The 14296-nt window shown below is 36.4% G+C and overlaps 2 protein-coding genes across 12 annotated transcripts in view; one reads left to right on the forward strand and one right to left on the reverse strand.

Annotated features, from left to right (window-relative positions):
* Nucleotides 1–14296, forward strand: part of ENTREP2 (endosomal transmembrane epsin interactor 2) — a 168644-nt gene that overhangs the window by 116992 nt on the left and 37356 nt on the right. For 2 of the 7 annotated variants that reach the window (XR_007379141.1, XR_007379140.1), the window contains one exon: nt 9–2239. The gene's annotated coding sequence lies outside the window, so the exon portion shown is untranslated. Of the gene's footprint in view, nt 1–8; nt 2240–4418; nt 4490–4979; nt 5053–14296 lie in introns of those variants that run through there. The other 5 variants (XR_007379142.1, XR_007379145.1, XR_007379144.1 and 2 more) reach the window with 5 other exon arrangements.
* The window catches only part of APBA2 (amyloid beta precursor protein binding family A member 2), a 90315-nt gene that overhangs the window by 13103 nt on the left and 62916 nt on the right, over nt 1–14296 (reverse strand). For 4 of the 5 annotated variants that reach the window (XM_048956413.1, XM_048956414.1, XM_048956412.1 and 1 more), the window contains 4 exons: nt 10484–10629; nt 9553–9588; nt 7886–7972; nt 2246–2431 (listed from right to left, as the gene is read on the reverse strand). In XM_048956413.1, coding sequence (XP_048812370.1) covers nt 2246–2431; nt 7886–7972; nt 9553–9588; nt 10484–10629 — 455 coding nt within the window. The remainder of the gene's footprint in view (nt 1–2245; nt 2432–7885; nt 7973–9552; nt 9589–10483; nt 10630–14296) is intronic. The other variant, XM_048956416.1, reaches the window with a different exon arrangement.

The raw sequence follows: 14296 nt of genomic DNA on the forward strand, positions 1-14296 counted from the left end.
TCCACTAGGTGGCAATGGAACACAGGGAAAAAGGCAGAGGTAAGTAAAAGGAACTTGGGTCTTTTTTTTTCTTCCCCTCAGGCTTACAGGGGAATGCCAAGTTGGGGTTTATGTATTTGTAGTTTTCAGGAACTGTAATCTATCATTAGAGAATATGAGTAATGTTACTCCCAGTGATCTGAAGAATATAACTCCCTAAAGATACTCATAATGAAAACTATAAAACTCTTCTGGAAATGCAGCACAACTGCTTAGACAGTAGGCCATACCAAGTACAGTATGATGCACAAGGTTTTCTGGACAACAACATAAGTCTAAGTCTTTTCTACCTATCAGAGAAACAGTGCTTTTTTCTTTGATGCTACATTATGTGGTGAAGTACACAAAAGCACCAATCCGCATGACTGGAAAACAAGGGATATGTTTAGCCTGTAGCCAGTCACTTCCTATTCCTTCACACTTTAAAATATCTCAACTCTTGTAAGAATAATTCATCAATACCACGATGTTCGTAGTTGTGCAGAAGTCATCAAGAATGTTTCTGTCTCATTCCATCATTAGTTTATCACCAGTCCTTATCAACTTACTAACTCCAGTGTCATTGCTTTCTTTTCCTGCCCATTACTTTTTTCCTCACCTTCTCAAAACTAACATGCCTGGATGTTATATTCTTATTGCTAGCAGTAGACAGTAATTACATTTCCATTTCATCTGTATTTGCAAATTTTTATGAATGTTTTTGAAAGCCTTCAGTATTGTGCACAGCTTAGAGATAATGTAATTCAGCTCTTGAAAAGATGACTGCAGCAGAGCAGTTTCACAGCTCAGATGTAGGTCTGAGAACAGTCTCAGTCTAGAGCTCCAACCTTTTGACAGCACCATTTCTCCTTCACAAGCTTAATTGCTTTAAAATAAAGAAAATGTTTGCTTAGCTCACAAACTGTGCAACCTGATAATTATGACTGAAGGGATATATGTATTTTTAAATTCGCATAATAGAAATTATATTTAAAGCTGTTGCTATAAAATGGTGGTCAGAAATGTTTAGTTCTGCCTATAACTCATACCTGTATTTCAGCTTTTCCAATTAAAAACAGATAACAAATTTTCTCTCTTCTTTTTTATGGTTTGGTATTTTTTTCCATATGTATTGAAGTCCTCAGGTCTGCTGCTTTAGACATGAGTATCTTCTATTTAGCTACAAAACAAGCCTAGACAGATGATGGCAACAAAGCAAGGTTATCTACCTCTGCCATAAGAGATAAGGGCATAGCACACCATGAATTTTCACAGGGCTGAAACGGGTATGTACAGAATTCTTCTGCAACCACTACTTCTGCAGTCCTATTTTGAGAATGGTTCCAAGTACATTCATCCAACTTTCAATTGCATCGGAAATACCAAAAGAACCTAAATTCTCAAGCAGTCACTCCATTTCTTTCTTAAAGTACTTCTTAGTATTTACGGCTGTCGTGGAATTGAATCTCAGAGTTTGACTGAAATTATCCTTTCTGTTGCACAGATGTCCTGAAGCAATAGTTGAAGTTCTTCCTACGTACTATAGCCTTTTGCTGAACTACTGAACTCTTTTGGTTGTGAAGAAACATTTTTCCAAATAGAGAGAAAGAGACTTTCTTAGCTCCACTGCATTTATTCAAAAGCTTCTATTTCTTTATCTTTGCTTGGGATGGGAAAAAAAAAGAGAACTGAAAAAATTAACTGAATGTTTGTGTTCTTAAATACCAAAGGATCAAGTTGCATCTTTGAGAAGGAGTGCATGCACCAACCAGAGGTAAGTAAGCATCTTGTACCACAACTGCCAAATTGGTAGATGTTCTTGGCAACTTGGCTTCAGTCTGAAAGAACCAGAATGGTTCCACCCCATTGCCTCCCATCTTGGAGTCTTGCATACCTGGCAATCTTCTGGACTAGGGAATCTAATCTAGGATTATCTATTTCATGTCTCATAAATTCATTTTAGCCATGGAAGGTCAGACAACTCAAGGTAACTAAGGCAGATGGAGAAGCATTGCTGAAAGAACAGAAATGATTCAATGATCATTTGGTTTGACTGAGATAACTGTGGAGACAGAAAACATAAGAATATGAACTGTTTTTCCCCAGATCAGCTCTAGCTTCAGTCAGAAAAAAGTTACTGACAACAAAAACTCATTCAAAAAATTACATGTAATTTCATTCTCCAAGTGATTCATTTTTTGAATAGAGTTTAATTCAGTTTACTTACATCCTCTGATTCGAAGACATGGCATATCATTTTATACTGCTTCTTTCCTTCCTGGGCACCAGGTGTTGTTTCAATACAGTCTTGAGAAGCTGATCTCGGCATGCGGCGTCGTGCCATTAAAACCACAATGTTACCAATGTCAGCAATGTATGAGATTGTGCGCAGTGCATGATCCATCATTGTTTCCTACGTAACACAAAGAGGAACATTTTTCATACCTGCTGTTACTTTACAAATGCTGCATCTTCTCTCTTGGATGATCTGCTTGAGAATAACAAAAACTACAGCTCTGCTTTCTATGGGCAACCTGGCAATACCAACGCAGTTCATGGGCATGAACTCTGAAGACATGTTCATGGTTCAAGACATCAGCTTTGGTGGAAGTGTTGCCTGTGCAGATGCAACATGGTAAAGCAGTAACAACGATCTATACTAATGTTTTCTAAACAATTTCATGCTGTCGGAAAATTACATTTCACTTTCGTGTTAGTTCTGCTAAATGAAGCAGATGCATTTCACAGTGACAGAACAAGTTTCAGCAGTCATCTCAGTATGAGAAAATGTTAAATTTCCTGATTTTTTTTTTGTATTTATGTTTTTCAGTAGCAATAATATGTAAAATATTATCTTTTAATTATGATTGATTTTGTTTATGTCCTACAACAATACTAATGCATAAGATAATGTTTTGTTATATACAGCAAAGGCATACTTTCTATCTTTATAAATACTGTTCATTGCTGGCAAAAGTGCATAGCTAATGGTGGTGGTTCTGTTGAAAAAGAGTGTTTTGTAGCTGAGAATTTGCTCTACCAAATAGTGTTGTTGTGCTCTTCATATCTGTTGTAGTTTCCATAGAAATAAAGAGGATGCATTACTTTTTAGAGTAAACTTTCTATTTATTGCTCAAAGTGAAAACACATGGAAACATAATAGTTTGATTGGTCAAACCAGCTGAAGTTTTGACCTTCAGTGAACAACTAAAAACATGCACCAAATTTTACCTGAATCGGAATGCAGAAGTACTTATTAGTCAATTGTTTTGTTTTGCTTTACTTTATGATCTCTATTAGTTTTATGTCATATTGTTTTCTTGTTGTCCAACATATATTTGGTTCTTGGCTAAGACTGAGTTTGTCTCTACTGCTTTTGGCAGCTGCTTGAATATATATGTACAGATATTTCTAATTTGAAGAAACAGGACAAAAAAACCTATAGGTTCATTAGTTTTTTTGAGTATTGTACTTTTGGCAGGTGGTTGTTGTTTGTGTGGTTTGTTGTTGTTGTATTGTTGTGGGTTTTTTTTAATTCCTCTGTTGTCCATTGTATGCAGGCTGCTTCCCTGTTTTCAAGGAAGTTTTATTATTGTATTCAATGCATTTTATTTTATTGCTAGTGATTCACAGTGTACATCTGGATATCCTACTGGGCAGCATGAGATCAGTTTTTACATAGTTCAGTCATATTAGATGACTGACGTACCCTCCTTGGTATGTCAGCAGTAGCAGTGTTTCTCTTGATATCTGATCTTCCTTAAAAAAAAACAAAACACCTTACTGAGATATGAGACAACACACAATTTTCATTGTTTTATGTAAGCATCAGCATCACTTATATAAATAGCTGGCTTCTACTTTACCGTTAGGAGAACAAATCTCTAAGGCCTAACAGAAGAAGAGTGTCAAGTTGACAAGTAATTAAGAATTTCAGTGTGATTTAACTTGACAGAGAAAAATGCTGATTGTTTCTCAGAGCCACCTGTCTTATTTAAGAGAATCATTATCCATAAAATAATTTTAATGATTCTTCTCAGTCTTAAAAGAAAATGTTCTATGCTTATATCTACAGTATGAAAAGAGGTGATGGTCAAGAGATGGTTGGGGGTTCTTTCTAAGGTTTGCAGGGGCTCATTAGGATTTATAACACCACTCTCAGTATGGAAAAATGTTTTATAATGGACATCTCTCAGCAGGATGTTGGGAGCTCTGCAGAGGTAATTGCTGTTCAGCAGTCTGCAATGAGTATATGTAAGGGTGTAATCATACCTGCAGTATTCACAAGAGTGAATGGACCTGGGAAAATGAAGGCATTTATCTCACCTGCCAAAAAAGCCTTTGTGTTTATCGTCACACAGAAGTTACTCAGAGGATTTTTTTTTACTTTCCCCTTGTAGGAGTGAAAGCAGTAATTCCCCCATTCCATCCCATCTTTTGGTTAACTGATGCAATTATATTTTGGAATAAGGTAAATATTATATAATGACTGTAAGCATGTATCAGTCTTTACTTCTTGCTTTCATTCCATATGCCATTCCAATCTATTTTCCATTACCTTTATCTCATTTTCACTTTTTTTTTAACCTTTCCACAATCCCCCCATCTCTGCCCTGCCTATCCGCTTTATTTTTTCACTTATCCTTTGTCAATAGCACCATCCACTCAATTCTTCCTATCTTTTTATTTGTCCTTAAAAATTCTGTCTTTTTCAAGACTCCTTTCTGACTTCTGTCCACCTTTCCTTTACAAAGAATCTCCTTTCTTTCCATGGAGTTCTCCTAGAATCCCCTGTTGCTGTCCTCGAAACTCAGAAGGAAAGCCTAAGCATTATTCTTTGAAGTGCAGTAGTCCTGTGGCAGTGTGACTCAATCTGAGAAGCCAAACGATTTTATGTAACCAATCATCTGTCAGGGACTCAGTACGTACAGTTGTCACTTGTATATCTTTTTATCTGCTAGCTTTCCCAGTTGCTTCACTCCCAGCTTCTTTCCACTGGATAAGTAAGAAGAGGCGAAAGGCTGCTCTGATATTTCTGCTGCTTTTGTGCATGTAAATCCACAGCAGTCAGGAAAGAGCCGCTCTTGTGCAAAGCAGGTATGTGGCCAAACCTAGGAATGCTTCTACCAAGTCTGCTAAGGAGGTGGTGGTCACCTTGGGCTGAATATTTTCAGTAACTAAACACCAGGGAACTAAAAAGTAGCACAGGGACATTTTAGTGCCATCAGAGCTGGTCTTATTTTGACAGAGCAATATAACCTTAATGGTGCTAGTCATCACATTCAGCCCTACTGCACATCATCATTTAACTGAGAACATTACGTTTTTAATTGGCTGCTACCTCATGTGAGCTATGCAGTGCTACAGGTGGATTAAAACATGGATGGCACGCTGCAGATATAGGATTTATGTAATTGATAAAGCCATGGAATAACAGACTGCCTCTGCCAGCTGCCACACCAGCTGAAGTAAATCTATGATAATTACACTACTCCAGAAACTTTACGAGCTCTGAAAAAATACTGCCAGGCCAAAGAAGCAAAGCATGGCAACAGCAGAATTTAAAAGTTCCTTACAGCTTTCTGAAAGACTCACTGTACAAAAAGAAAAAAACACCAAGCAGGTGTAGACAGTTTGTAACCCCACTATTGCTCTTTTTGATCAGATCATACTGGACATCATTCCTTGTGGTAAATAATATTTTAAATGCATTTCTAGTGTCATCTCAGATGAATCAGGAAAGTAAGATAATAGTTACTCTGACAAAATGTTTGTGGTGTGCTCAAAGGATTTTTTTTATATATATATATATATATATATATAATATATATAATATAAATATATATATATATATATATTTAATTGCTGTTCAGGCTTTAAGTACTTCAAGAGTGAAGTGCTTAGATGGAAGGGATAGGGTGAATTACACTAAGACTAGCATTTGCTTACCAGAGACAAGTCCCTGTTTTACCCACTAACAAAAGGTAGCTGTTAAGTTATCAGTAATTGTGTTTAGCTGTCCTTACACTTAGAATTACTAGCATTTTATTTTGCACAAATGCAAAAGTTGTCAAACTTTGATGATATGCTCTTGGATAATGCGCGAGTTCTTGTGAACTTGTGATCTTGAGATGAAGTGCAGTACTGGGACTGATTATGGTTGGCAGATTGTAAATAGTTCTGCCAAGTTAGATACTTTGTTCTGTTCTGTATCTGGTGCCACTCTATGGCCTGTTAAGGACATGCTTATGATAAAAGAAAACTGAGGAATTTACTGGAGATGTTATAATTACCCACACATTAACAGATGCTAACTCTATCTTAAATTTTAGGAAGAAGTAGGTGTCTGCCTTGCTAATAAAACAAATACAGTGATCAAAAACAACATAAAAGCCTGCATGTAGAATGCTACATTTGTAGGCACTGTATTTAGTAAAGACCTTTTCCTCTTTAGCCATGGTATTTCTGAACTCTGATCTTATAAACCAAGCTAAAAGTTCAATAACCATTTTCTGTTTCCCTCTTCCAAGTTGTTCATGAAAATACGGAAGAGTATTACATCAAAACATGCTTCTGAGTCCCCTCTGCTCTTTATATTCCTGTCTACATGGCAACATATCAGTAATAAGTACACTGAAAAATGTTTGGCCTGCTTGTATCTCCTCTATCCAAATGATATAATCTAGAAAAAGTTACATGAGACAGCAATTAAAAGCCTTATTCAAGTTAGTAGGTGATGTTGGCTGCTTCTCTGCTGTGGACAAATATATTCCCTTGTCACAAAAGAAAATTACTGATTTGACATGATTTACTTCTGACAAACCTGTGCTGATGCTTGCTTTTCTCCAAATGGTTGGTTTGTTTTGGCATCTGACAGTTAAACTTTTCTGTAATTCTTGGTGCTACTTTAAAAAAAAAAAAAAGACTGAAAACTATATTCATAATTTCTGGAAAAATATAATTGAAACAATGTCATTAAATTGCTCCAATGATTTTCCCAAACATTACAAGATGAATTTTCCTGTGCCCCTCTAATTTCGATATATCTAACATAACTAGATATTTTCTAGACGTTTCTTTATTGTAGCTGGAGGTCTTATCTATCGTTTTCAGCTGTTATTAGCTGCATACAGTGGAGACTTTTAATAAAGAACAGAGCAAAAACATTAGTAACATGTTCCTTCTCTGAGCCTCTCATAAGAGCGAAAATTTGACTATATTTCTGTAAGCGTGGCTGTAGAGTAAGAGATGTTGTGAGATGATGATACTCAATACTGAAACATGCATTAAATATATGTTAATAGTGGTCAATTCCTTAGGAAAAGTATTCTCCCAATGATTGCCTCTTTTTGAAGACGTATGTGATTCCTAGAAGATAAGGCTGATCATAGCTGCAGCCTTTGGATGTTGTTTTAATACGAGTAATTAATAATCAGTAATCTACCTCAGGCAAATAAGATGGTAGCATGGATGTGGTTTATGAAAAAGTTGTAGGTTGAATTTTTTTAATGGCAAGATATGAATGTCGCGTTCAAAGAAGTGAATGGCTTTCTTGTTAGGTCCTAAGTGCAGGTAATGGAACTTTGGGAGACACAGGTACACACCTTCTGAATTAATCTCAAATCCTTTCCTAAATTGAATTATAGATCTCAATCTCAAACATTTTCTCACACATCAAATAAGCAAAATCAGTCATTGGAAAGCGTGACAACAATTATATTTCTCAGATTCAACAGTGCTATTTCTCTCATCAGCAAATTTATCCAAACTTATTAGTTTCCCATTAGTAATAATAGGATTGCAGACTAACAAAAAATGGCTCTGAAGCAATCAATGTTATTCATGGAGATGTTTAATCACAACTTACCTGTGTGTCTGCATTTAGAACTTTGATTCTCTGTGTGGAGATGAACAGGTCCACCTCAGTCAAGGCCTGGGAATCTCCTTCTGAGGTCTGTAAGACAGATGCTTTGTTACAGTGGGAATTTTAATTTCCTCTTTAGAATGACAAATTCACTGATCACTTCAAGCATAATGTGATGTGAGCCAATTGCATTGTTACACCACTACAAAGACAGTTATTCAAAGGTGTTTCTACATACATGCAAAGGACACATTGACTGCATAGGAAGAGTGAAGCGTACTCTTGTGGATAAGAGTGAATTTTCAGAGCCCCTGGGATTGACTGCTCAGGTACTATAATTCTCTATGAATAGCCAGAACAGGAGAATCAATGTGGCTGTTTCTTCCCCACTGTCTTATTGATGCACATCAGTTCTTGAGGCACTGGAATTGAGAAAGTGACTTCCATCAGCTGCTTAGCCCTTGCTGTCTTCAGTGAGCTCACACACAGAAGTTCAAGATGATGCTCAATACTGTGGTTTGGATGGGTTTTTTTAGATTGTTTCCCCTAGAAAACACAGAACTGAGAGCTCACCTAACATCTCTTACTGCACAGAGAGCCTTTAGGTAGGTGTACTGGAGACCTTAAATTCTAAGCACTGCTTTTAGGGAAATGATATACCATAAGAAAACAAGGTTACAGAGCAAGTGGGGCTGCAGAATAATGCCAGGTGTTGTTTTCTTAAGTGTGAGGCCTGGCCTTGTGCCAGGGAGACAACAGAAGAGAAGGTGGCAAAGAAGCTTCTGCCTCTCATCACTGCATCATGCAGGAGCGTACCCAACATTCTAAGTCCCAGCAGGAACCTATTTATTCCTCCAGGCTGTTTATCCACAGTGCACCCCTGCAATCAATATTTACCAGCACCCACCTTAGCAGCCTCAGAATAAAAAGGCCACAGACCATATTACCTTTTGCTAAATGCAGGCATCAGTCTTCCAGATTACAACTGTGTTTCTTTGATGACATGGTGCAAGGAAGAGTGATGTATTTGCTATCCTTTTTTATAGCTAAAAAGGCTTAGCTATGCCTATAACGCATTCATATTAATTCAAATTAAATTAACTGCAGCAAAATACAAAGCAGCACAAATCCACTTTGGCAGAGATTACTTGTGGTGCTTTTTATCCATGATTGTTACGAGGAGATTAATTTCAGTGATATTTTTGTTAAATATAGTTACTTAACTAATGTATATTTTTGATTAGGTGAAATGTCTCTTGAATTGCTCCAGCTACTACTTGGTTAATGTACTTTATTTGTTTTTTAAGTACTGACAATATTTTAGTAAATATATGTCAGTCATAGGCATAGAAAACAGACCTAATTGCTTTGGCTGGCAAAATACAAATCAGGATTACATTTTAAAAGTCTCCTGGAAAACTGAGTGTATATCTGGACTAAACAAATCAGAAATATTAAACAGAAGAGCAGCATCAGACAGGCACTCTAACAAGTGAACGATGAAGAAAATGAGTTAATTTTATTCCATCCAGTATTCTATTACTTAACAAAGAATAAATCAAAATGACAACTTTATGAGGATCCATAATGAAAGACACAATGCTCTGTGAGGAACAAATACAACAGAAATGGAAGTAAACATTAGAATTCAAGAAAAACAGTTTACACACCGCTTTTTTCTTGATTTTAGCCGCCTTTTGCATCCTCTGAAGAGTAGCATAAAAAAAGAATGCAGACAGATGTACACACAAAAAAAGAGAAAAGACAGCGTGTGAAATCAGGGAAACCTTTTGGCTATGAATCCAGACTGCTGAAAATTAAAAATCTGGGGCCAGTGGGAGAAGGATGTGCGAGAGGAAAGGGACTGTCTATAGCTTATGCTGTTCTGGAGCATAATTGGATTTAATGGCATTATGCATGTTGTTGATTGATTACCAAAAAAAAAATACCAAAGAGTGTTGTCTGTTATCAGCTGCTCATAACATTTATCCTACTAAATATACAGCAGTCTAAACTGATAGTACATGCACTATTTTAAATTCGAGTTTTTCTATTAATATTATAGTAATATTAGTCATATGTCCAAAATGTCATTGTCATACAGAACGTAACTTAAGTTCCTTCAGAGGCTATCCAAAGTAGTCAATTATACCTGGCAGGTTGGGATTGTTATTGCTTCAGACTTCACAAAAGGCTAAATAGAAATTAAAAGGTTTGAAAATTCAAAATAATTCAGTATACTAACAGTCATTTTCACAATCTGTAATAAAGGAATTAATGACACAGTGGGAAACAGTCAGAACATCCATTGGTCATTGGAATATTTCCTAATTACAGTCTGCTGCTTGTCTTTAATATATAAATTCTTCATACAGCTTTCAAACGATTTCGAATAGACTATGGAGTAATTTATATTTTGCTCCTAGCAGAAGCTGTATGTTTCTTCATGACAAGCACTGGAAAATTATGGTGTGTATTCTTCTGGATCTGTACTCACTGAAATGCACTTCAGATTAGGTTTGAAGCTGAGGATCTCATCATGTTTAGAGATCAGCTGTCAGAGTACCAGAGAGTATTCTGCAAACCATAAAAATCCCCTACCTTAACACGGCTCACTGCCTCTTGAGCCTGCATCATCCTTATGTTTTTGGAAGGGTTGCGCTCAGAGAGCAGCTGTGTAGAGCCCAGGTAATTGGCTGCAAAGATGATTCCATCAATGAGGTCTTCAGGTTCGCAAGGTCCTGGAACTGACATGGCAAGTTTACAGTTACTGTGTCTCAGAAGAGGATAGAGATGAGAAACTGAATTAAGGCTATTCATGTCTGGGAGAAAGATGTGCTCTGTTTCAGCATGAAACCTAACAGTAAGTAGGCATCTTGATGCCATATAGTAATATATAAGGCCTAAATTCATGGACAGATAGAAAAATATAGGCATTAGTCTGGTACCAATTGTATAAAATGGAGAGCTGGAGAAACACGTCTCAGAACAAAGCAGAATGAAAGCCTCACAGTCTGAGCAATAGCACCTGCAAGGTCATACAGCATTTTCCCCTGAAAGCAGGGAAGTCACGTAAGGCAGTTATGGAAATGAAACACATGGAAAGATTAGGAAAAAATTAGTGTAAAACAGAGGGAAACAGTGGAACTTAGTATTCCTTAAGTATTAAACCTCATTCAGCAAAATGCCTTTGCATATGCTTAATATTCATTATGGAGTGACTTGTGAATTATGAGTAAATCTTAGAACCTTACCCAAGTTGTTTCTTTCCAAAGATGAAGAAGAGGGGACAGGGACAAGAATAAAGGACAGCATTTACTTCTTACTGGGACTATGCTCATCACCCTCTTAAACTTTACATCTAGCTTTAGTAGAACAGCCATTCCAGACAGAATCTGAAATCCCTAGACTGCAAATATTTTCTGATGCCCAAGAGTTTTTTGAAAGACATTTTCTTTCAGCTCTGTCAACTTGACAAGCAGATAATTTCCATTAAAAATGTGAAAAACCTTAACAAAATCCTTCTGAATCTAATAATTTAAAACATCACATAAGCTTTTCGTTAAGATCAAGTCTTTCAATATCTCAAAAAATGATCCTTGTTCCTGCAGTGATAATTCCTTGAATTACATAATTTAAAAAAATACATATATAATTCCAACAAAACTCCATTTACTGTATCTCTGATCTTATTTGTTTACAACTGTGCACCATTAAATTTTTCAGCAGGCAAGTGATGCATTTTACATGGTAGCTCTGATGATGATGTCATTCAGACATCCTCTCAGGCCTAAAACGTAGTTTTGTAAATCTGTACCTCTTTCAGCAAGCAAAAAACATATCCATGGTGTATCACACTGATATCTTGCTTCACAGATAGCAAAGAGGAAAAAAAAAAAGTGATTTTAATGCTGGTTAGCAAAATTTCATTAGATACCTGCATCAATATCATCATTCAAAATTAAAGTGGCTTTAATTTTGTTTACCTTCACTCTTCTCAGGCTAAGTAAATCAGGCTAAATTAAATCAGGGCTGTGTTAACTCTGAAATACACTTACCCACATAATGTTTAAATCAGTTTAACTAACCTCTGCTGGCAGTTAATTTAGATGCATGTTATTGAAATATTTTGTATGCATAAAGACAAATAAAACTGGAGTGCTTGATACAAACTCTAATATAGATAGTACTGCATCAAGCAAGGACCAGAATTCTCTCTCCTAGCAGAATTTGTCAACAAAAATAAGAAAAAAAGATAGTGGCTATTTAAAACATCTCGGTCCCTAAATTACTTCCTTCCCATCCCAAAAGTTCTGGCTGAATTTAGGAAAGCCTGTGTTCAGTTCTAATTGTTTTCAAGAATGTGAAGTTAGCTCTTTTTTTGTTAAATTTGTCCCTTTCAGATCTTTGAATATGACATTTTTGTCTGGATTTCCAAGTGACTGCTGGCTGTGTCAAAGGCCTTTCAATGACAAATTTAGAGACCTGTTTGTATGCATATGCTATTGGCAGCTCAGTGCATGAAACAGTAATAACTCAGTGTAGCTTATGGGGTTGTGAAATTAATGAGCGTTACAAAGGAAAGAACAAATTCTTCTCATATTTTGGTAGTTTGATGCCAGCAATAGTATTTTTAAGAAGTTTGTCCAAAAAATTCTTGAAAATGCAAAAACCCTGGGGTTTTAAGCAGTTCTGTTATTCTAATTTTGTTTATTTTGATTCTTCAAAAATTGTTCCTTTTGGTTAGATATCGTCTCATCATTTCCTCATAGAGCTCGCATTAGTGCTTGTTGCAGAATTATTATAGTAGTAACAAGTTGTGCTGCATTAAGTATAAAATAACAGCTCATACAGAATGCTTATCAACAGATAGTACAAAAAAAATCCACAACAAAACCCACCAAAATCACAAGCATGCGGGGCAGAAAACATTTCCAACGTACGCTTCCCATCGTGAGAGAGGTGGAAGGTAGTGTCAGAAAGGTTAAGACATCTGTTGGAAGGGTGTAAGGAATAGTATTGAAAATTGCCAGGGTCAAACTGGGTTACCTGAGTATTTTCTTTCCCTATCTGTGATGTTTAAAGAATATAAAAATGCAGACTTGGCTGAGATCCCAGCTCATCAGAGCACTTAAGCGTGCCCTTGGCTGTAAGTATGTGTAAGGCTTACTGATAAGGAAGGGAAGGAGAAAGACATTTGGATGATGAAGACTGGAATTTTATGTTGGCTGTGGATATTTATAGAAGTTAGAGAACTTTTTCTGAAAAATTTCTGTACCATATGAAGACAATAGAGATTACTTGATTTTCTGCTGAACTAGTAATACTAGAAAATAGTATATTGATTATTTCTAAACCAAAACAGGAGACTCTAAAAATGTTTAAATTAACTTATTAATTATTTTTAAGAAAAAAAATCAATAATGCAACGTAACTGAATTTAATAAGGTCTTGAGATCATATGTTTTATATTTATCTAAAATAACGTGTAAATCCAAGATTCAGAGAGTATTAGGGATTGCACTCAAAGCACTGAAGCACCATCAGCTGCCTGCTGAGAACCATTGTGCTCCGTGAAGTCACTGCGACCTCAGGATGTGTGGCAGTGCAGCAGAAAGACTTCTGGTAAGGAATAAATGGCCACAGAGCATATGTCACCTTGCAGAATGTCTACCTACAAATTCCATCTTTTGGCTTATTTCGCTATTTCATCTTGGTTGAGACACTGCAAGGGAAATGAGATTTAAGGTGACAGGATAAATACAGGGTGGGAAAAAAGCAAAACTCCTGAACACTGCACAAATTACCTACAAGCACATATTGGTACAACTACCGAAATAACTACAATAGCAAAGACACATCTCCTATATTTTTTGCACCAGCTATCTAATTTGTTTTTTTGTCTGTAATTCATATGCAAAACTATAATGAATGTACAGAGATACAAATACAGCTATTGTAGCTGAGGAGTCATACTGTATGTTAAGTGCCTCGACAGCTGAATGATGACCAGAACATGGTTATGGTGCCATCAAGAACAAGGATGTTAGCTGGCAGATTCTTTTTCAGTGTACAGAGGTGTCCCATGCTTTTTGAGACACAATATACAAATTAATTATGAGAATTGTGAATGGTTTTTGGGTTCAGAAAGCAGAGATTATCTATCACAGAATTGCAGGGGTTGGAAGAGACCTCTGGGGATCATCAAGTCCAAACCCACTGCTCACAAGCTCCTAGTGAGCTACGTTTATTTCTATTAGTGCTCTGTAATACCTGCAATAGGAAAAGCCTGATGGATGGCTTATGCCCTCACACTGTGCTACCTGAGAAAAAAAATCAGAGACAGCAGGAAGACTGAACTAAAAAAGACTCCTATGTTACTAAAAGAGTATACTGACCCCCTTCCAATGGAGA

The sequence above is a fragment of the Lagopus muta genome, chromosome 10, assembly GCF_023343835.1.
Source record: "Lagopus muta isolate bLagMut1 chromosome 10, bLagMut1 primary, whole genome shotgun sequence".
Classification (NCBI taxonomy): domain Eukaryota; kingdom Metazoa; phylum Chordata; class Aves; order Galliformes; family Phasianidae; genus Lagopus; species Lagopus muta.